Genomic DNA, 23901 nt, shown 5'->3' with positions numbered 1-23901 from the left:
AGTCACAGAGTTGAATCAGGAGACAAGGCAATAAACCATATTGCTACTAGACAAAACTTTGGGACTGCCACACAGCACATGAGGAAGTCTGGTTGCACTGTGGACTATTTTAAGATTTATCCTGAATTAGCATCCAGGAAGTATACTATCATGTTCAAGTGTAGCAGCAGGGATTATTAGTTTATCTAATGCTCAATCGGTGTGACATCCTGCTATATAAAAATGATATCAATAAGAATCCTATTAAACAACAGATGAGATAGCAGGTATTTAAATGCATGTGAGTAAATGCATTGAGTGCTTTAAATAGTACAGGCTCATAATTTAAATACTAGTGAACTAGACTGACTGATACCAGGATTTAGAACAGATATATTTAAGCTTGGAAGGGACCACAATGGCCAGAAATACCCTCCCAGCATCATAGCAGCATACTGACCTGGCAGACACAGACATGCACACACAGCCACATGTGCTGAGCTGGCTCGATCCTATTTTAACACCTTCCCCACTCAGTGTAGGCTGGGAGAAAGGATATGAGGGAAAAAAACCCCTGTACTTACAAATCGTGTTTCTTTCCCTGTGGAGCTGGCAGCACCCCCATAGCAGCATCAGCAAACACCTCACCAACAAACACGGGGTGTTCTCTGTGCCAGCACAGGCAGGCACAGCTCACTCTCACCCACAGCTGCTCCCTAGGGGCTGGATCCCTGTCACCAGAGCCTGTGTGTCACCCTGCCTGCCGGCCAGGGGTGCTGGCAATCACCATCAGCAATATCCAAGATGTACGTGGCCTCTGCTTTTCTCAGGACATTGAAATGGACTAAAGGTGGTGCAGGGTAACTAATAGTGAAATTAGAAAAAGAATACATAATAGTTAGAAAATGATGGTGAAATGCCTAATTCATCTGTGGCAGACATCCTGGAATCACCTCAATTCCTTTAGGGTAACTTTTATTGTGTAGGCCTTTTTTTCTACTCAGTAATTTTGAAGTATAACTAAGACCAAGTTTCTCCTTAAAATCTCCCAGACAGAGGGAGCTGAAATTTGGCCAAAGAGCCAAAAGAAGCAGAAGAGGAATTTGGAAAAAGAAAGATTGTATCTCCACCTTCCATTTTCTTCCAGCCTTCTAGTCCCACCAGCTATAGGTTCCAATTCTTTTAACAGAAGAATTTACAAAGGACTCATTTTGATGTGCCTGAAGTGAATTTCTGCATTTGAAACAAATGGTTTGCAACTTCACTGCAATGGCAAAGGCCTGATAACAGTCGGGTGTGTGATGGCATTTGTAGGTTTTCAAATGAAATGAGAGTAGTACTTTTCAAAGGACACTTTATACATCTGTTCTCCCTTTATACTTCATAAGCAGTAGGGGGAAATACTGGTTTTTTGATCATCTGGTTTTGTGTATTGAAGGTGTTCTCTAATACCAAAAACAATTCAATGAGAATTTATCAGAAAGTTCAGGAAAAATATTTAAAACAGATTAATTTACCCTAGGCATGTTTTAGGCTTAAGAAGATACTGTCAGCTTGAAATTGGATTAAAATAAATATCCACAGTAAGAGCTTTAGATACAAAGTTTTGCTTGTGAACTTTTCTGGATACACTGGCCATTTTTCATTTGAGGTTATTTAGGTTTTGGGGATTGTTTTTGTCTTTCTCATGTTCTTGTGTGAGCAGCAAGAAAAAAACCCTATCCTGATTACACCAGGGAAAACAAATAACCAGGCCAAATGCTTTCATAAGACAACATGTGTCTCCCATCACCACTCAGGTGAAAAACACATTTCAGACAAAATAGGGTTGCTTTTGTTTGCTTTTTTTTTTTTTTTTAATATCCTTGAAAAAGGGGTAAATATTACAGGATTATTGCCACAGTGCATTACCTCTTGTCTAGTCATTCACACCTGTGAAAAACTGAATGAAAAAACATGTGCCTTCATAAAGTTTGGGGAAGTGGATAAACAAGTACAAAGTATCTTCAGAGCTAGGCTGGATAATGATCCTGTTCATCTAAAAAAGGACAGATTTTCAATCCTGTTCATGTAAAAGTGGTCAGATTTTCTTTTCACTTAGGCTAATGTAAACTGCAGAAATTTTTTCTATGCAGTACATTATGATTTATTCTAAATCATCTGATTTCACTTATTCTTGGTGACCAATAGGTTTATGCGAATAAAAAGCATTACAGAAAAACAATTTTCCTTTAAACTAGTGGGTGGAAAACCCCCACTAAAAAGCCCCCATTAAAAAAACCCCACTTTCTTTAATTTGCAAAGAAAGGCACAGATTTAGAAAGGCATGTCCTTGGAAACTGCAGCTCAGAGCTGCAAGTGGCAAAGCAAGGCGAGCAATGCAAATGCTTCCGTAAGAGTAAAACATGGTCATTTGGGAATTTATTTTTTGGCAAAACATTGTGAAGCACAGCTGAAGAATGCTGTATTTTGAAATGGGAAAGGGCAACAGGAGGCATCTTTTCTGATCTATAAAGGCTGATGCTTGGGGGTTTCTTCCTACAAAAAAAACCCCAAAAACATAGAAATACAGCCCCTGCCCACATCATACTCAATTCACTGCCTCATTTTACTTTTTTTTTTTTTTTTTCCCTCTGAGGCAGCTGCATGGGGACGAACACGAAAAAAACATGAGATTACTTTGAACATGAGATTACTTTGAACAGACGCAGCATCCTCAAGGCAGGGCACACCCTCCTCAATACTGCAGCCGGTTTCGAGGGCTGGCCAAGAAAGGGATGCGCTCCAAGCCCCTGAGCTGCCTTCCCCAGCCCCTGGGTCACCGGTCTGTCACCTCCTCCCGGCTGCACACCACACCGGCATCCTCCTCGTGCGAGCAGTTGTGCGTGCCGACCCCGCCATGGGAGCACTCCAGCAGCGTCCTCTCCTGCCCGGAGCACTGCACATCATCCAGAAGAATGCGGAGGGAGGTCCCTTCCCCGAACTCTGCCTTCTTGGTGGCCCGCACCACGTAGGGGAAGCCGAGCTGGCGGCACACCACGGCGGCGGCAGGCAAGCTCCAGCCGTCGTCGCACACCGTGCCCCACTCGCCGTCGATGTAAACCTCCACCCTGCCGCGGCCGCGGCCCCGCCGGCCCTGCCGCATCAGCCTCACGGTGCCATTGCGGGGGGGCTTCTTCCTCCTGCGCTCTCCCCTCTCCTGTGGCCCGTGGCCCGGCCCACGGGCCCCGCCGCCGGGCGCCGCTGGGCTGGGCCTGCTCCCCCTCCCCGGCGGCGCCGGCGTGAGGGGCCTGAGGGCGTCGGGGCCGCCTCCCCGCGGGGCCTCGGTGGTGGTCTTCAACCGGGGACGTGGCGTTGGTGTTTTCATAATAAACTCTGTCGGGGGAAAAAACACAAAGTCTGTCACGCTCTGGGCAATGCTTGGAGACAGCTACACGAAACCAGTTCTGATTTTTGACTTATATAAGAAATTTCTTGGAATTTGTCTACTTGATCCTGTTGAGAAGCAACAAGACTCTTAGCAAACCGGTATTTCCTCAATGAAAAATGTCGGCTGTTGTTAGCAGAGAGGACTGCAGGGCTGAATGCCAATGCTGAGCCTCTCCCAGGAAGAAAGGTCCAAGTGGTTTATTGGCAAATGTCAGCCTGGCCCTTAAAGGGTAGGTGCTGGAGTTTCACGGTCAGGAGAGGAGCTCTTCACTATATCCTGGAGAAGTGCTGCCGAACACATTTTACAGACAGACGCTATTTCTGCTCTTCTCTTCATTACTAAGGATTGGATCATTACCAGAGGAGAGCGTGGCCTCCACACTGGGCCAGATGCTATATTCAGAGGAACTGAAATCAGGAACATTCAAAATCAGTTCTCTCTGGCAACTGGAATGTGCAAGAGGAACAGAGTTGTCAGGACAACACATAAAACGGAATTTGGGGTTGGGTTTGTTCTTCCTTATGAAAAAAAAGAGAAAAATGAAAGAGCCTTGAACTCTGAAGAAATTAAAATTCTTTGCTGTCACAGTTTCCAGGTGTTACTGGACTTGCTTATTCACATTTTCTTTATTTTTAGCTTAAAAATAAGTTTTAGTTTGCCAGAAGGAAGCAATTCAGAATTTCACAGAATAACATTCAACAGAACTGGGATGGTGTCACAGACATTTGCAAAGACATCGTGACTTTGATTTATATCCCAGATTTATGCATTCTCATTCATCATTTGCTTTGTAGTACAGAGAGGAGGAAAAATATCACTGTCTTATTTGTGCTTAGCCCCCAAAAGACAAACCCTTGCAGTGGTCCATGTTTTTCCAAATAATGCTCTTTGAAAATGAATTGTGTTCATGTCATGAAAATATTTCCTTCCTTTGAAAGCTGTGGTTCTCAAGGCAAGAAACAGATTTGAAGGCTTTACCTGTGTACAGCTCATTTGCTGGAGCCTGGTCTGGCAAAGCACTTGAAAACCCTGGGACTGACTGAATGCTATGTAGGACTGTATGAAAACTAATGGTCACCTGCGAGTGCTTTTCACCTCACTGGATCAAGTTTTCATATAATACTCTTTATTAAACTATTTCTTAAGTACACTTGCAAAAAATGCACTTATAGATAATTCAAGGCACATGCCCTGGCCTGATTCTGTTACATTCAGACCAAATACCAACCAAAACAATAAATATTTACAGCTACACATCTTTGTTTGCGTGCTTCTGAATCAAAATGGTTGTGCTCATTTTTCACCAAAAAGAGACTGTAATTCTTGAGACTGTTGGTAGAATCCCTCCCATCATTTCTAAGTTTTCATTTATGACAAAAATTACCTTGTAAACAAGCCCAAAAGATTTAGTTATATGTATAATTTAAAATTCTGAACTTTGGGCTTGCATAGAGAATAATGGATAAGCAGAAACAGACAAAAACCTTTGAACATGAACCAAGTTACTAATATTTGGAAGCTGCCTGCACAGCCAGAAAAGGAGAACATCTTTGAAGATACTGAGTGCTCAGGCATGTCAGCAGTCAATAATTACTTTTGAGTTTGTTCCACCTTAAAGACTCAGTGTTGCAAGGTGCTGAGTGCCCTCATTATTCCCTGAAGCCAAAGCTGTATGAACCGTTAGTGAATCAAATGCAATGTAACGTGATTAATGTAATTAAAAATTAAATAAAAGTGTACTGACTTTGGAGTTCCTGCAGTACCATTAACCTTGTGACAAAGTTCATGGACTATGCTGAGTTGGAAGGGAATTTGTTGGGGTGCTGCCTCGGTACTTATATGTGTAAATTAAATGCACCGTGGAAAAGAACAGTCTAGTCTACTTTTGAGATCCTAATTTTGTATTTAGGTTTTTGCACCTCACATAAATAGTACTTGGCTTGCTGCAGATTCAGTTCCACCACTGACTACTCCAGCTTTAGTAGTACAATCCTTCAAGCAACATGAAACAATCAAAAGGCCCTGGAGGATTTGGGTAAGCCAAAAATTTGCCTCAGTGCATGATCACTGATTCTTTTGGGAGCATTTTGTCAGCCCATATTTTCTCACTTTCAACTAACAATGACTCAGCTCTCATCTTGCTCAGTGAGCTACTTTCCAACTCTTTACCCATCATATCTTCTCCACTACTTGAAGCTTCTGCAAAAAAAACCACTTGTCACTGAAAAGTACCATTGAGTACAAGATCTCTGGACAGGAACAGTTACAGGGAAACCAAGCTGGTGGTAATGAAATGTGTACAATGTAGCATGAAAAAGAGAAAATGAACAGGGTCGAAAACTAAAAAGCAAATTTCACATGGCCAAGAAAGGGAGTTTGATTTATTTGAACCATCTCTTCAGATCTGAAATATCTGGAAATATTTAATTTTGAGGATACCCTGAAGAGTGAAGTTCTGGGTACTGCAAATCTGGAGTTTGTATCTACTGCCAGCTAACATGAACCAATAATAAACAGCAAGAGTTACACTCACTCTCCTTTGGTACAAACGGGATACGCTTGCTTTTGACTTTCACTGGCGATGGCTCAACTTGGCATTTTCCTGGTGGTGCTGTCCTTGAAAGAAAGGGAAATATACACTGCACAATTAATTCCTTTCCTCTGGCATAGCAACACATTTCTTCCCATTGTTTTTCTAAGAACATAATTCTTATTGGAAAAGAAACAAAGTCTGTTTAAGTGATTCAACTAATCTCTTACAGTAGAAAACAACTAAAGAATCACAGATCAGCATTGATGAAAGTCCAGATATTCCAAAGGCAGTGGAGTCCTCTGTCTGTGTTTTCAGCTGCCATTATTGAAGGCATTAAGGAAATAAAACATTGGCAGGTTCAAGTAGTACTGAAAGAGAATAATCAAACTGAAAATAAAAATTACAAAACTAGACAGTACATGTTGAACATCTGACACAAAGGTCATGTGTATGCAAGATTTCAGACTGTTTTCACAGAAGCAAAATAACACACTATTATTCATACAGAAAGCCCAACCAAATGTCATGTCAAAAATGCATTAGTTTCAGAAAAGAACTCTAAATGTCTCCTCCAGAGGCTTTGTCTTAGTATGGTGCATTATTTTGACACAATTTGTTTGCCATAGAGATGTATCTCACTTCTAGGAAGTCACATCCGGTTCATCACCACCTTTTCCTATGACAGCTGTCTTGGTAATCCTCAGACTTCTTCAGAGGTTTTCAAATTGGTTCAAAAATGGATGATGTTTGCATTTGGAGGGTATAACTCCTGTGCAATTAGGATTGTTTGCATTTTAATTTCTGTGGAAGGCAGAGAGCTTCTCTTTCAACTGTCTACACAAGGATGTTCCCTACTTTTATGGATTTTCCAATTATTTTTTTTTGCTACTCTGAACATGAACAAGGCTTCTTTTTAAACTTAAACTTACACCTTGTGTTTGATTTCTGCTTGCTTTAATTTTGCAACAGTTGCGTAATTCCAGCTTCTTAATACATAGTTTACAGGAACTCTGCCATTGCATTTGATAATGGAAAATGCTCCTGACAGAGAAGAGTTCGAGGAAACATATGACAGATCTGGGGGCTTTTTAACTTTGGGGACTGTTTTCAATATAAAACTAGACAAGTGGTTTGGTTCAAAATCCTCAGATAGCTAAAGCTCTAAATTTAATCCATTAAAAAAAAAGCTACAAAATCTCGGTCTCTGTTTCTGGCTGAAAGTAGTTTGGTGTTTAGCCAATAATAGTCACACTTTAAAAACAGGAAGATGGAAAAAACAGCTGTAAGTCTTCCCATAAAACACAGCTATTCCCTGCCTTGCCGTCTCAGATACAGGCACGTGGAATCCAGGAGATGTAAAAATGGTCCTGTTTTCTTGTCCAATCCATACCACTCTTTGAAACATTAAGAAGAATGTACTTTTGATATTCATTTCTGATTTGCCCAAGAAAGCACTGCAGGTCATGCTGGCCCAGCTTTGGCTGCAGTGACCGGGGTCACAGGGTTCTTGTAGGAGATGAAAACAGGGATGAATTGAGAATAAACACCTTGAGAAAATCTGCCCCCTTTTGGGCAGGAATCTAGAGAAACTTTGCCCAAGAAAGACAATCCACCCACAAAATACTCCTTTAGCATTCAGGAGATCTGCCAACACACATAACACCGAAAGGCCTCATAAAAACTTGGCACCAGGCAGTGTAGACCCCCACGACTGCAGGAGAAAAGCAGACCCACAATGGGTTGCTTCAGATGTTCCTTGATCGACCTCCCCAGAAGGGCCCAGCATGGGAGAAGAGTGAATTAGTCAGCCAACATCACTCATACATCTACACCATCACACAGCCCATCCACAGCATCCATGCCAGGACTCACTGCACCATCACCAGGCCTTGCAACAACAACATGTCATACCTGGAGGTGTCCACCACTTTGTACACCACTCCATGGGGAGCTGTGGCACTTGGTACTCCAGTAGACAGGAAGTACAATTCCCCTGGTAAAAAAAAACAAACAGAAAAACCCTAGAAAACTATCCGTGGAGTTTCTGTCCTGTACAGCACAAAGCATCAACCCTGCATCATGGGTCTGAGAGCTCATCTGCAGTGCATTGGCATAAAATACTCCTAGTGAGAGGCAGCTTTTACAAATTGTCATGAATTACTATTTGGACAAATTTCCACTGCAGGTTCACCTGTTCAGACCTTCTTTGTCATCTCATTATGATCTGTGTCCTTTGACTTCTCTAATGTAAGACAGTCAAACCCTGAATTACTTTTGTTGAAATGAAAGGAAAATAGGTAAGTTCACTGTCTTCTGCTCATTTGGATGAAGCACTCCTTTGGGGTGAATTACAGGAGAACAAGATTTTGCTTTTGCTTTCTCTAGCACACTCACAGAGTGAGACATATCTCACACAAAAGGCATTTGATTCATCACAGCTTTGTCAGGTCACATGTGCAGGGCTTGACCTTCAACCAAACAATGTCCATCACCATTTATTTGACTTATTTTCTCTTAACTGCATTTCTATCCTTCTTCTCCTGTTGTGCAGGGGAGAGTGGGATAAACAGTCCTTCTGGCACACTTTTGAGAGCTCAAGTGCTTGAGTGGTACAACAAAAAAGGATCAGAGAGAAAAAATATATTTGCAATATTTTTTTAAAAAGAGCGGAAATAGAAAAATAGGCAATATAGATTTGCTTAGTGAATAAGACAGACTTTCTTGGCTGTCCTATGGGTAAACCAAGGGGAAGAGGGGAAGGAACAGAGAGGTCAGCAATGGAATATGTGGGCAACTGGTGGCAGCTGGGGCTGAGCCTCCCTCCTCCTACCTGCTCTCCTGTGCTGCCCTGGGCTGGACTCCTCTGGATAATCCCAGGGCAGAAAGCTTTGGCTACCCCTGGCTGGTTTCTTCCTTCTTCTGTTGAGCTTCATTAATGACAGACCAGAGGCAGCCTTGGTCCAAACAGGGACAAGAAATACCTGGCAGTGAGTTTTGTGGTGATGTGTGCTTTACATCCTGCTCCTCTTTCCTGGAAGTTATCAGGCAGCAGTTTGGATGCTCAGGCATGAAGCACACAGGCTACACACATGACCCACTGACACAGTACCTGCGGTGTCTCTGACATGTTCTGCTGGACAGGGATGGGACTGGTGGCTTTATAATGCCAAAATAACATATATATATATATGTTATATATATATAATGGCTGTAAACAGAGATCTCCCCACCACATACACACATCCCCTGCACCAGATAGATTAACACTCATCAGAGCAACAACCCCAAAACTTCACTGCTTCTGTGAAGAAAACCCTGTTAAAATAAACTGTGTGACAAACTTGTAAAACATTAAATTCCCAGCATACAAAAAAGGTGCAAGAGAAGACTGTTCATAGCAGATAAAGCAACCTCACTACACTGTTATCAACAGATTTCTTTCCATTACTATAAAGCCAACACAAGACAATTAACTACATCTGAAAAGAGACCAGCCCAAATCTCCACTCATCTCTATCGTACTTATGCAAAGCACTGCAAAAACTGGCAGTGTTTCACCCCGGCTTTGTCCAGACTCTGTTGACAAGCACAGGATGAGGGGGATCATCCTCATGTGCATGAGCAAGGGCTGCAATCAACAGCTTGATATTGCACTTGGCATAAAGCTGATTTGAACCAAGTTATTTGATTTTAGGGTAAGATATCCTTCTCACTACAGCACTGTAAAATAGCTCTAAATTCCATGAATATTAACCATTAAAGAAAATGGAATTTAACTCTGAAAAAAAAGGTCAGACTTTCAAGCTAATATTTAAGTTGGAGAATTTGCATTCACATGATAAAATTTGCATTTATATGATTTGAGCAACATCCAAACTTGACATAATCTGCAGGAAAAAACAAATGCTTAAAAGCTGGGGCATTTTGGAAGCAGGTGCTTGTGATCATGAGCCAAGACCTCCCTGGAACAGGGCAGAGCACAGCTCCTGCACTGCTGGGTCACACATGAAGTGCACATTGTGGGGCTCATCTTCTGCCCAGCCCCAGCCAGGGACTGCATGGGCTGCACATTCTGCAACACCCTTGTACAAACAATGGGAGACACCACCAGCTTTCTCCTCAGGACTCTTTATTTCCTCCTCTTCATATCACAGCAGCTCCCCTCTAGAAAGCAAAATGTCTCCAGTCATGAAAAGACAGCAGAGCTCCACTGAGACTGTATCCTTCAGTCCTACACAAGGCAAAAATCCCAGCTGGCACTAATAAAATATAGACTTAAAGACTTTTTTGCTGCTGCCTCACTCAAGACATAACATAGGTTTTTGTTCTGCTTCACCTTGGGAGGTACAAATACCTCCCAATACTGGCCCAGGCTGAGCAGATATATAACTGCCATTCATAACATCTCCTTCCCTGTACCCATTAATAATGCCCACAGCCTTCCTGACTAGACCAGAAGATATACTTGCTCTCCCTTGGTATCAGCTTCTCAGGTTCCCAGGGCCTGCATTTCCTACAGCATAGCACTGTGAAAAATGAGGGGATTTTTGTAAGCTTTGTTTTATTCTACTTGTCCCCCTCTATTCTCCAGAGGGAAGGTGTGTATGCAGCAGCATGTCCAGCATACCAAACTCAGCCCCAAGGAAACTGACTCTCCAACTCTCACTGCAGGCACTGCATGGCACACAGACCTCAAAATTAGCATTGTAACTTTGGTTTGATATTTGGGAGATACTGGGAATCTGGCATTTTAAAGACTTGTGCTGTGCCTCCCCATTATGTGTTGCCTGCCAGGAGTCCCCTCTGATCTCTTCCCTGGTGTTTTATTCTGAAGAGAAACCAGAAACACACCATTCAGTGTGGCATAAAGTTAAAAGATTACCTGCCTCATCTTCAGCGAAGGAGATGATGTATTGATAATAGTTATTGATAAGCCCAGGGAACATGCATGTTTGTCCTGTCCCCATGCAGATTTCATTGTACTGCCACTCTCCAGTGGCATGATCCTCCTTCAAAGACATCAGGCGTCTGCAAGGCAAAAGAATACTTCTACAGCCTGAACTAGATGATTTATGAATATTAGTATGGACGCCTGAAATGATATTTAATGCTTCCTACCCACACTGACTGCAATAAGAACTGCAGCTTCTCTGAAGAGTGAAAGATTGTTAACATTAACCCAAATGTATTATACATCCTACAAACCCTTGTCTTTCAAGGGCAAGACAAGCACATGAAAAAACAAGAGGGGAGGGCTGAAGGGCTATTAGGCTGTTTTGGGGGGGATTTTGGCTGGGGTTACAACTTAGTGAGTGATCTAAGTGTTTACTTACCCACTCATAAAATCACCAAATATGTACAGGCCATTCAGGTTTGGAGACTCGCAGCCTCTATAGACGTAGCCTCCAGTAACGGATTTTCCCATTTTGTGTGGATAGGCGTAAATTGGAAGCACATCATCTGTAAGGCAGAAAAGATCTCTGACTTGTTTTGCACATGCTGAAGAATAGCTCTTTATCTCGATTGTTCTGAGACTGGCAGAGTACAATCAGGTTCCCTGGTGCATCTTCTATTTAAATTAATTGCCAGTGGAGTTGTATTTAGTTTCATTTTCACCTTTTCAGAATCCCATTTGACTGCCCTGCCCCTCACCAAGACAACTCAGCACACTCCTGAGTCCTTCTCCTACCACTACAATCCATCTCTGTAAGTACCACTACTGGCACATTTCTACAGAGCTTGTCTGGTTAGCTACAAATTCACAGGTTACTCCTAGAGTCACTGCACCCCTGTGGGAAATGTTTGCCCAGTGCAGCTTTGTTTAGGTGGCAAAAGGAAAAAAAGAGATGGGTGACTCCAGGCTGCAAGCACTGATGAAAAGATATGTCAGATGTCAGCACAAATAGCTTCTCTTCCTCTGAAATGGAGAAACATCTTGAAAGGGCCATCAAATATTTATAGGATGGCACAGGCATGAATGATGTAGTACTGGCATATTCATTGTGAAATCTAAGTTAAAACATAAGACAAATGTAAAATGAAGGGAGATGTCCTAATTTTGAGGGTCTCCATTAGGTGCTTCCTCCCCTTTCTTTTGAAACTCCTGGCTCACAGGTACCGCATAGCACCCTTTCCTCCTCATCCTCACAGCCTTTTTCCCTGCCCATGTAGCAGATGCTGCAAGTAGCAAACCTGGCAGCTCTGCAAGCAAGGAATTTGCACCAGGGGATTTCCTCTAAAGCAGGTGTTTTCTACACTTCAGCTGTACTTATCATTCTAAAGGGGCTGTGACATTTCACTGTTCTAACAAAGGGTCTCTAAAGTCATCAAAAATTGCTCTGAATCCCTGGAGACCTCAGTAAAGTGTCTGCCATGAATGCTCATGTGGGTACTGTCACACAGGAGAGCAATAAATGAGCTCTCTGAACAACTGCTTCAGCAAAGGGAGTGCAAAAAATCTGCTCCCTGCTCTTGACATTTTTATAAAAAAATACTTAATCACTCTCACACTAATAGCAAAGCTAATAAAAGGAAGGAATTTAAACTGAGTTAATATTAGGAAGAAAATTACACAACAACACACAGCACATAGAAAAGAATCAGAATCTCAGCTAATGCAAATCAGTGCCAGCCCACTCCACTGCCTCCCTGAATCTCTTGAAGAGGTTCCAGCACAAGACATGGTCCACATCAGCCTTGAAATTCAATATGTTCTGACTTCACATATTCACTGGAATTTAGCCAATCAGCAAACATCCTCAATCCAGTTTTGAACAGTTTAAAGAAATGAAAATAAAATTAGGTTTTCCTTTGTGGCATAGCTAAAAGAAATGAAAATACAACATACATTCAGCTACCTGCAAAGCAGGCAATGTGCATAAGGGTTGATCAGTCAATGCTTTTCTCTTTTTTTAAAATAAGGATATTACTTGTGAGTTATGGAGAAAAATACAATTCCTCCAAATTTTTCTTGCTCCTGCACAAAAGCTTGTTTTAAGTGGCAAAGATGAAATTGTCCCTCTAAACCACAGAATCACTAAGTAATTTCACTAACAACACCAATCACCTAGGAAAACAACAGCCAGCATGTTTCACATTCCTCCTAACTCAGTAACATTTGTACTTTCAGTATTTATGCACAAGCCAGTTCCCTTTTAGACAGAGACAGTAGAAGTTTACATCTCAAAAAGGTGTGTTTACCACCAAGCAGCCAGGCTTTGAAGGCAGGAATTAAAAATGAGAGCACATCTATTTACCCAAGGAAGAATTGGTGCAAAGTTTTTTATCGTAACAGCTGAACCCTTCCCTTGCCCTCCAGCCGTAATTTTTCCCTTTCTCGACAATGTCGACTTCTTCGTATTTATTCTGCCCCACATCTCCACAGAAGAGCCTCCCCTTCCCTTCCTTGGTGTGGGGATCCCCTCTGTCGAAAGAGCAGCGCCACATGTTTCTCACTCCGTACGCGTAGACCTCGGGGCGAGCCGTGGGGTCGCTGACAAAAGGGTTGTCAGGAGGGATTCGGTACAGGGGCCCGCGGTCGTTGTTGTTCACATCGATCCGCAGCACTTTGCCCAGCAGGGCTGATCTGTGTTGGGAGAAGAAATGAAAAAGATAAAATAATAATTAGGCTAGACCTTGGCAAAAAATCAGAGCGGGGGGGGGGGGGTTGGAAAGTCTAGGGTTTCATTCTTTCTGTTTTAGAAAAGACAAGTCTTTGAATATCTCTGAAAAAAGAACCTTTTCAAGATAATTGCGTTTTCCCCTGCACAGCCTTCAGGTGGCTGGCATTGATTTTCCACACCCTGAAGCTGCCATAAGGATGGATATCCACTCTTACTTGTTCTGGGCATTTCCAAAGGTGCCAAAAGGATCCCCAGCCATGCCTCCATCTCCAGTAAAGATATAGAGATACTCATCATCTCCAAAGAGCAGCTCTCCTCCATTATGGTTGGAAGCAGGTTCTTCTATTTCAAGGATTATCCTAGGTGAAAACAGGGAGAAAGCAATTACCTACTGCACAAGCACTGTGCAAAGGGCAGAGCAACGTCATGCCAATGTAGTTCTTGACAGATGGAAGCAGCTACAGATTGGTTTTGATAAAAATTCCTCCATATCCATGTTACTGAATTTTTCTTGGGAACAGCTGATTTTCTAACCTTAAATAGTTTCAACATATTTTCCAGCTTACAGAAACACCAAATTGTGTAATATGGAAAGTCTGGGAAATCACATGACAAAATATACTTTTAATTACTTAAACTTTTCCTCTGATTCTTTTTTCCTCCTTGCTAAACTTCTTTTTTTTATTTTTCTTTATAATTTATTAAAGAAAAGGCATCTGAGCTTATAGCCAATTGGAAATTTTAAAAGAAAGGACTCCAATCCATCTGTGCATCTGTCCAGCTTTTGGCACAATCCTACCAGGATGTTTTCAAGGCAAACATAAAACTTTTCAGACATTAAGGAATAGTTTAATTCTTAAAGAGAGAAAAATCCTTAAATGATAATTACACACTCAGGACCTTATGAGTTTAAAGAGCAGTTAAAAGCAGCCCCACCAACAAACTGCATTTACCGAAGGTTATTCAAAGCAGTACCAACAAAATTTACCTTAATTTTAACCCCAAACTCTCCATTTTATTTGTTTATTTTATGCACCTGGAATCCCTTCCATAGCACAAAAGGGAAAAATACATAAATTATGATTTTATTGAATGGTAAGACACAAATACATGCAGCGGAGGTTCCCAAGTATAACAACTGAAGTTTATTATTTCCAGCTTCTAAAAAAGTCTAGATATCATGCTGGCAATGCATTTTAATAGGTACAAAAGCAAATAATAAGATTTACTTACATCACCTCATTTTTAGACATTTTTTTCCCCTTCTGAAATGTTGATATTTATTGTGAGTAATGAGAAGGAACCCAACTATGGAGTTATTGTCAGCTCCTGTTAAATGTCAGCACCTCTGTGATAAGGTAACTGTGCAAGAGTGCACAGGTTGCAGCTAACAGGAGTGAGGGAGGATCCTGTTTGGACATAAAGGTGAATCTTCCTCATCCTCCCAAAGAAGATGGAAAAAACCAAAATACATTGAGAAACATCTGGGGATAAACAGACGCATTTGTATTTGTACTGAGGCAGTGCACACCACATGTCAGCCTCAGCTCCCTCTTGGCCAGCAACTCAGGATGAAGTCAGTGGGATCTGTGCCTACACAAGCACAATAGGACCACAATTTTGTTTTCTTAAGCTTTAGCCGTACTAACCATAAGCTAAGTAAGCACAGAAATTGTTACAAACATAGAGCCTGAGGATTCTTAAACAAGACAACTCATGGGCTGTCAATATCTGCAGGTTTCTGATTCTCTCTTCTGAGTGCCACGTAGTAATTCCTCTTACCTGTCATCTACAGTGCTGTTTACACTGGATTGCTGTAACTGCTTTATATATATATATATATTTACCAGTATCCCCTCTCTATCATTAGCTAGATGAGCTAGATTAGCTATTTAGCTAGAATCATCCACAGCTATGTGTTTAGAAAGCCCCTAATAAAATCCAAATAATGAAGCAAAAGTTTTAGCATTAGTAATATTCAAGGGTCTCTTAAAACAGTGGTTTTATAACATAGTTCTATATAGAGGTTATGAAGGTTATAAATCTATGAGCCTGCCTCCACAAACAAGTCTCTCATCATCTGTATATATTAGCACGGAACAACTGCAAGACCAGACTCAAACAAATTACATTTCCAATTAAAATGCACTCAGTAGAAATATACTGACCTGTGTTTTATCTAAGTTGATATTAAATTTGTAATATCAAAAGGTTGAGTTGTTGTTCAGATAAAGAAATATGGGACCAAATCCATCTTTATTCTGGTATCACTTTGTATGCTTATGCTAATTTTGGAAACCTTTGGCTTTGGAATGAATTTCACTCATGCTTTGCAGAAGTCTATTTTAAAGGGTAATCATAAAAGCACAAACCAGACAAATAAACCTCCAAGCCCCACCCAACAATAACCCAAATATACTAACTAGAAATAATGGTTAATCCATGTTTAGTTAAATCCTCTGACACACCAGAACTGAGAACTGTACATGTTTTATCCCTGAACACTTGCAGTTCACCCATGGAAGACACACATATTCTGTACCTCAATACACTAGACACGGACTTGGACTAACGTGATAGCACTCTGGAATGTGAAAACATTAAGCTAAATAAGTCTCATTCATTAATAATCTTAAAAAATGCACAAGTTGCCCTCTAAGATCTTAAATTCATTTGCCAGAGAAACACATGTACAATACCTTTCAGAACCATGGTCCAATACATTCATGTCAGCAGGAGAAATTCTGAACTCACTGATTCGGATTCTCTCTTCATAATGAACTTCAACTGAATAGTAGACGTAGACTTTACCATTAAATTTGAATTTAGGATGGAAGACGATACACAGAAACCCTCTCTCATCTCCTTCCCAAGGTGAGGTAAGCACAGCTTCGCTGATGTTCAGAAATGGCTTTTCGAGCCTGGATCCATCGGGGAGGTAGGTCCACACCAGACCAACCTGCTCTGCGATGAAGAACCTGTGGGTGCCATCGTTGGCGTGCACCATCGCAACGGGATTGCGCAGCCCATTGGCCACCTCCACGAGGCAGAGCTGGAGACAGCCCTCTGCATCAGCGGTGACCAGCCCCAGGTTCTGGTTAAGGTTCTGGTTAGCCAGCAGGTGTGGGAAGCAGTAGTCAGTGTCCTCCAGGGACAGGTAGCGGCAGAACTTTGCCATGTTGTTTTCCAGTGCAATTAACTCTGGGTCTGCAGAGAGAGAGCGAAAAATGGAGCGGCAGTTTTGCCACAGTTGCATGCAATAGTCTTGGCACAGTCCTGGTATCGTCCGCACGGGGGTGGAGGGATCTTCAGCATCATACAAGTGAGCTGCATATGGAGAACATTCCTAGAGGGAGGGAGAAAAAGCTTCAAGTCATTTCTTGGACCAGATTTGAAACAGCTGAGCAGTGATACTAACTGGAGATATTTCATCTTAATTACAAGATATGTTGTGGTTTATTCTTAAGATATATTAACAGAGGGAAAGATCTTAAAAAGGAGGTTTGTCTCAGCACTCGTGGAAATTATCTTCAATATTCCTGGTGAAAGCTGACTTCCTCAAGCTGTTACTCATTTATTCTAACCACAGAACTTTTCAAATAAAACTTCAATGATGCCTATGTTGCTACATCACCCGAGTAGACTGTACTGGGGCAAAAGAGACTTTTCTTCCTTGTCTGCTCTGACTTTATCTATGAAAAAATAAGATCCATCACAGAACAGAAGCAAAACCAAAGAGTTAGCTGAGAAGATTCAGGCCCTGCATCTCCACACTGACAATAGAATTGGGAAAGGCCATCAGAGCCAAAGCCTGGGACATTCATACCTCATCATCTAATATAATCCAGGCATGCACCTCAACCATGGAAGTGATTTACAGCTTGGAAGGAGTGGGATGTGAAAGTGGAAGAGGAGGGGAGGACACCATCCTTGCTTGGGTCCGGCTGCCTTTGCTGATGGACATTTGCCTACAGATATCCCCAGCCAGGAGTGGTGAAAGGCATCTCATGATCATGACATGGGTCACCAAGTTCTGTGAGGGATGCTGAGGTTACAGGATTTCAGACAGTGAGCACAAAATGGCCATAATCCAGGCAAAGTCCACTGGCAGCAGAGGCATCTCAAACCCTGTTTATGGAAGGTGCAGCCCTGGAAATCTGCTTAAGGAATTGGATCAGGTTCACAATGCACATTGTAATCTCCATGATGAGAACTTCTACAGACACATTTTCCTTATGAAAAAGCTGCAATCCAGTAAAACTGTCTGTAAGTTACAAACTGACCAAAGTGACTCAGTTCTGTTTTGCAAGGGTTCTTGCTTGTAATAATATTTTCCTGTTATCATATATCTTCCCAACAAGCACCTCAAAAGCGCTCTTCAAATACTGCCACATGACTCTGTGGAGGCTCAATTATTTTCAAAGTTACATTTTGATAAATATCTGAGGCAACCAAGGTCGAAAGAGAAACTATTACTTAAATAAATTCTGTATTTTTAAATTCATATCTGGCATTGCTTCTTCTTTTTCAAAGCAAAACGAGCTTAATTAAATTAAAAAAAAAAAAAAGAGAGCTGATTCTAGATCTATAGGGAGATATTTCTCTATGCAGATTACAACACTATTCAATAGCTGAAAAGATATAACATCTGAGATTCCGAACTGTTTAAATTAGCTGATAAGCATACACAATATTTAATTTTTATTTTATTTTCCATTACATACCATAATAAACTGAGAGGCCATATAACAGATCATTAGTATACAATAAGCTTTCCTCCTGGAATGTCAAGCCATTCATTGCAAAATGAAGGTTATTATGCTTTCAAATGAGCAGCAATTAATGTGGTAAAAAGAAGATTGCTTGTGACACAAAACACTGAAATTACACAGGCAGATTGGGTAACACACTCGGCTTGGTTACACGAGGTGTGCCAGGGACAGAAAGAGAGAGACCATTTGTCAATTCATTTATAACGACTGAAAAATTTGCCTTAAAAAAACAAATTGAAATGAGACAGAAAGGGGATTTGATGGGAGGGCTGGGTGGGAGCTCAATCTGTTGTTGCCTATGGAGGTTTCCCATTCAGAGAGGAGGCCTCTCACTTGAGTATTCAGGTGTACCTCATTCTCTGAAAGCCTCTTTCAAAGCAAGCAGTGGCCTTATGCATTATAAAGCAATTCCCTGGCTTCAGCAACAGAATTAAAAGTAGCTTAGGGAATCCAGAGATATGGATTCCCTGTCTCTGCCATTTCAGGCTGTTCACCACAGCCTCAGGTGTGTCTGAATAGAAGTTGTGGGCAACTCCTTCCCTCCTGACAACATTCCTGGTGGCATTCAGCTAATTACAGCAGCATTACACTGGCAGTGACATTCAGAGATCTATCTACTAGCCTGAAAGTACCTAAGCATGTCCTAGGGTATTTTCAAGACATGTGAAATATTTTCCAAATTTTATTCCAGAAGAGATGGAACCTCATGCCTTATGCTGAATTTCTCTGCTTCAGAAGCAAATGTTGTGGTCCTTCAGCCTTCACATCATCCTGTCATGTTCACATAACTCAAAATACCAAGCTTTACCCTTAGTCAGAGCTCAGGATCAATATTAGATCGAAATTGTCATTTCCAAATGATGCTGTCTGTTCATTAATTTTAAACTATGTCGTGGTCCAAAGACCGAGGAAACCAACGGACAGATGATCAGTTTCTTCAGTAGGGGTGGAACAAGTTTGTACTATGAAAATAATTCATCAGAAAACAAAACAAGCCACATTAAGACAGGCTAGCCAAATGCATCCTGTCTGTTCCAGGAATTCAGTGGCAGCTCCTTATCAGGGGAATTCCAACAGTCTGAATCTGATGGAACACCCACATCAGACAATGTCTTATTTACTGCTGCTATCAGCCTGGAGGAAGCAACAGGACTCCTCAGAAAAGCGTTTAACTTCCACATTATCCCTGGCATTCCTTGACCACTTCCATCTGGAAACTCAAGCCTTTAAGCAAGCTGTTCCCCGAGAAGTGGAGTGAGGCATCTGCTCTTGCAGCTTGGTGGAGAAGAGAAGGCTCCAAGATAACCTTATGGCACCTTTCACAAGAGAACTGGAGAGGGATGTTTTACAAGGCAGTGTAGTGATAGGAAAAGAGGTAATAGCTTTAAATTGAAGGAGGGTCAATATAGATTAGATTTAAGAAATAAATTGTTTACAATGAGGGTGGTGAAATACTGTAACAGGTTGACAAGAGAGCTGATAAATGCTCCTGGAAACATTCAAAGATAGGTTGAGCAACCTGATCTAGTTGAAGCTGTCCCTGTTCATTGTAGGGAAGGTTGGACTAGGTCCTTTCCAAATCAAACTATTCTACTATTCTATGAATTCAAGAAAAGGCAGGAATCCATAAGTTCCACAACTGAGACACTTGTCAAAATAATTTGATCACATTTGAGAGAAATCATGAATTGTGAACAGAAAGAGAGAAATGTGCTAAGTCACAGAAACACACTTATTAATTCAGGTCTAGGATATAAATTGTATATATAATGAATGAATGAATAGAAACAGAATGTTCTAGAGTGTTTGCAATGACTGAGCTTCCATGACGTGCTTGTGCAGCCAGAGGCAGTGGTTTGTAGCCACATCTGGGCTGGTCATGCACTGAGCTCATCAGAACATTTCAGTGAATCATTGCTCCCACACTGAAATATTTCTCTGCTTCTGAAGACATTTTCAGTGGCTGGCTTTCTGACAAACACAGGAGACTTAGTTATCACTTCCAGAAGCAGGAGTGCTTAGCACACACTGCTAACTGGTTTCCTATCTGTGAATGGACTCTTAGACACTGCTTGTTTCAGAAATATATTCAGATGTTTTTTTGTTTCCAGTACAATGTGAGATGAAATAGAAGTAAATTCTCTAGAACCTGGTGTGGAACAGTGTTGTCTTTCTTTTCATGCTTTCAGGTATCCAAGAGGTACCAGCAAAATGCAAAGAGCAGGATTTCTGAAAAGCCATTTTGATCCCATCTGAGCACAGCAGACAAGACTCCACTGTCTGAATTAATTTAAGGTTTACACTTGCACAGTACCGAGCTGCCACTGCTCTGTCTCAGGGGCATTTTCATAGATGCGAGGCCTCCATTGATGATAGGGTCAGACACTTTACTCTGTGCAGACTGTGATTATCCCATTATCATAACTGGCCCCAGAACATCAGCTCTGAGTGGAAATTCTCCCCTGTGCAGGATGGCCACCACTGAGGTTCCTAGACCACATCCCCAGGCATTACTCTGCACCCATCACCAGGATATTAGCACCTGTCACATGCTAAAAGTGCTGTAATCCAATACAAAAAAAAAACCACCTGACTCCATCAATTGGTCATAACAAGGAGCAAGATTTGTGCAGGCAGCTGCCCTGTGGGTTTCTTCACCAGGTCTGGTGTCCTAACCCTGGGAGGGCGAGGAGAGTCTCCAAACTGTAACTGCCCACGTACCTATCTGAGACTGCTGCTCCTAAACTAAAGAAGAGCAACGTCCCTGTTCCTCTTTTAGACAACTGCCAAAGGACAAAAAGTCCACTGGATACCTGATCATGGACAGTTACTCCTTTCAGTGCCTGGGAACACCAAGCCTACGTTGTTTGCCATCACTGATGCATCAAAGTGTGGGCTGATGTACTCCTGCCGGCCAATGCGGCGGCTGAGGCACCTGTGGGTGGGTACTCCAGTCTGGGCTTGGGAATTCACATCGTGGCTCATCAAAGTCCCTGTGCCTGGACCAGTGCATAGGATCAATACAAGCACGGGGTCACTGCACCCACGTCTGGGCCAAAGCACCCATACCCGGGCTCGACGGAGCCCCGCATGAGTAGATGCACACACACCCTGGCCAAAGCACTGCGACGGGGTACAAGCATCCATGCCTACACCAGAGCTCCGTGCCGGGGCTGAATACCCAGGGCGGCTGCAGATGTCCCCTGCGCATCGGAGGAGCCCCGTGCGGCCGAGCCCCGCGGCGGGATGCCCCCGGTGCATCAGGAGCTCCGGGAGTCCCGGAGGTCTCACCTGGCACAGCAGGTCCTGCAGGTGCCCGGCGCAGGCGGCGTAGGTGCGCTCGTCGAGGCGGGCGCTGAGGCGGTAGAAGCGCTGGAGCAGGGCGCGGTCGCGGCGCGGGTCGCAGCAGCCGAACTCGGCGTAGCGGCGGCAGAAGGCGAGGCCCCGCGGCGGCCGGAACGGCGGCTTGAAGTCCAGGCACTGCGGGTGCGGCCGCGCCGGCCGCGGGGCGAGGGCCGCCGCCAGCAGCAGCGCCAGGGCCGCCCGCGGGCCCCGCATGGCGCTGCCGGGCCACCGCCGCCCAGGTGGGCGCTGCAGGGACACTGCAGGGCCACCGCCGCCGAGGTGGGAGCCGCAGGGGCACCACCGGGCCACCGCCGCCGAGGTGGGCGCTGCCCCCGCCCCGCTGCGGCCGGGCCCGGCCGGCTCCGCCCGCGGCACCGGGACGCGGGGAGCGGCCGCCCCGAGGGCTCCGGGCGCCCCGACCGAGCGCACCGCGCTCGCAGGGCTTTGGACAGGCGATCTTAGTTTGATTCCGCCCAGGGCACAGCCGGGCAGGTACTTGGCTGGACAGCCGGCACCGGGTGTCACTCAGCACCAGAGTGGATCGTACTGGGAACTAATTCCTTAGAGCGACTCCTCAAGTGATGTCTGCTGGACTGGGTTCTCTCGCTGAGGATTTTGTTTGACCCAAACACGAGAGAATAATAGCCCTCGGAGTTTATGCGGCTGATGGACATGTTTAATAACATTGTTATTATTGTTTAATAACAATAACAAGAAAACTCAACTTCAGTACAGCTAGTGCTTCTGCGTCCTTTGTCAGTCTCATCCTGGGCTGAGACTGATTTGATTTAGCTTTGAGGCTGGAAAGAAGAAGCCTGGTGTATTCTTTACACCGTGTAGCCCTAGGCAGCCCAGGTGACACGCTTTGCTCTGTGAAGCGCCCAGAATGGTGCTCCCTTGCCCAAATAAATAAAATAAAACTGGCAAGGACACTTTCCTTACCCTAAAATTCCTCATGGCACACCCAAGGAAAATAGTTACTCCACATACACATCATATAGCCATATCATATGTGGTGTTACCAGCTAGTAAGATCTAGTCCCATGCAGATGGCACTTTTTTGCAGTCAAACACAGCTAGCCAAAGTGTACTGTGCATTTTAATATTAACATGCTGACTGCCCCTCGAAGACAAAGAATGCAGTTCATGCTGATATACTATTTCTGACTCCTACTTTGAGACCAAAGAACTACTGTACAGTGCATGTGGACTATAAAATTACTGCGTGGCTAGGAACATCCTGTCAGGACAGCATATGTGTTACACATTTAATACAAGTTTATCTTCTCTCCATATGCTTATGTAACTGCTGTTAAGGTCACTCAAAACTCTCCAAATGTGCAGGCAACCAGAATACCCGATGATCTCACTTGAAAATTCTCTGCCCTTTTCTTTTTGGTCACTTAAAACCACTTTTTTCACCTTCGCAAGCACTTTGGAAAGCACATGATCAAGTTACTGCCCCTGAAAAGTTTGTGAGCCACGCAAAAAGTGAGTATGCAGTTATGAAACTCCATGTTGCATAAAAAACCTGATGTAAAGACATCTTCATCTTCATCCCGGCTAATCTTTTATTCCTGTGGTTAGCACAGTGTTTATAATCATTATTACACACTGTTAATTAACACTGAAACAATGCTTAATATTTAAAGAATGGATTGCAGTAGCCAAACATATTCCGGATAATGAGATTTATCCTATAGCTTCTTGATTTGTTTTTTGGAATTCTTGATTAGTTTGGCATCCATGAAACATTTCAGAAATGAAAAGAAAATTAAATGCTGTGAGTTGCAGAACAAGACCTAGAGATTTGGTCAACTCATCACTGTGAAACAGCATAAAATACCTTTTGGAAGTCCTCTGTGTGCATTTACAATCCACCCCCCCATGCCAGAGCTACCAATGTTTTTCTCTTTCAGGAAGGGCAATTTTTTGGTTACCCCTCAGGCCGGAGAGTGCACAGCAATTCACAGGCAAGGCACTGCTGAAGCGGAGACTGGAGCTGCCCTGGCTCATTAACGAGATCATTCAGTTAGAGATGGCTTATTTTACAGCTTGTTGTGAGCTGAGTTTTTAGGCTTCCCAGGCCACAGGTAGGAGCTCATGGGCTGCATTTGAGGGATCTGTGGTGTGGTGGATAGAGCACACAGCTCTGGCTTTTCTCCCCAGCTCTGCCTGGAGACTCACTATTCCCAAGACGCTGTGTTTCTGCCTGGATTC

General features: G+C 43.0%; 1 protein-coding gene across 2 annotated transcripts; it reads right to left on the bottom strand.

Moving 5' to 3' along the window:
- Positions 1-1620: 1620 nt before the first annotated feature.
- On the bottom strand, positions 1621-22249 carry HHIPL1 (HHIP like 1). Of its 2 annotated transcripts, none has more exons than XM_058829391.1 (9): positions 21628-22248; positions 16264-16910; positions 13780-13923; positions 13199-13527; positions 11276-11402; positions 10825-10970; positions 7854-7935; positions 5943-6025; positions 1621-3354 (listed from the first exon to the last, which is right to left on the bottom strand). In XM_058829391.1, the coding sequence occupies exons 1-9, from the start codon at positions 21892-21894 to the stop codon at positions 2798-2800; spliced, it is 2382 nt and encodes a 793-aa protein (XP_058685374.1). In that variant the 5' UTR covers positions 21895-22248; the 3' UTR covers positions 1621-2797. The 2 variants fall into 2 exon arrangements, 1 of the variants encoding a protein (XP_058685374.1); XR_009276566.1 differs by having other exon boundaries at positions 3216-3354; positions 5943-6020; positions 21628-22249.
- Between the last annotated feature and the right edge of the window lie 1652 nt (positions 22250-23901).

Source organism: Poecile atricapillus, chromosome 1 (assembly GCF_030490865.1).
Source record: "Poecile atricapillus isolate bPoeAtr1 chromosome 1, bPoeAtr1.hap1, whole genome shotgun sequence".
NCBI lineage: Eukaryota > Metazoa > Chordata > Aves > Passeriformes > Paridae > Poecile > Poecile atricapillus.
The sequence above is the reverse complement of the archived record's forward strand: the minus strand, read 5'-3'. Positions and strand labels throughout refer to the sequence as shown.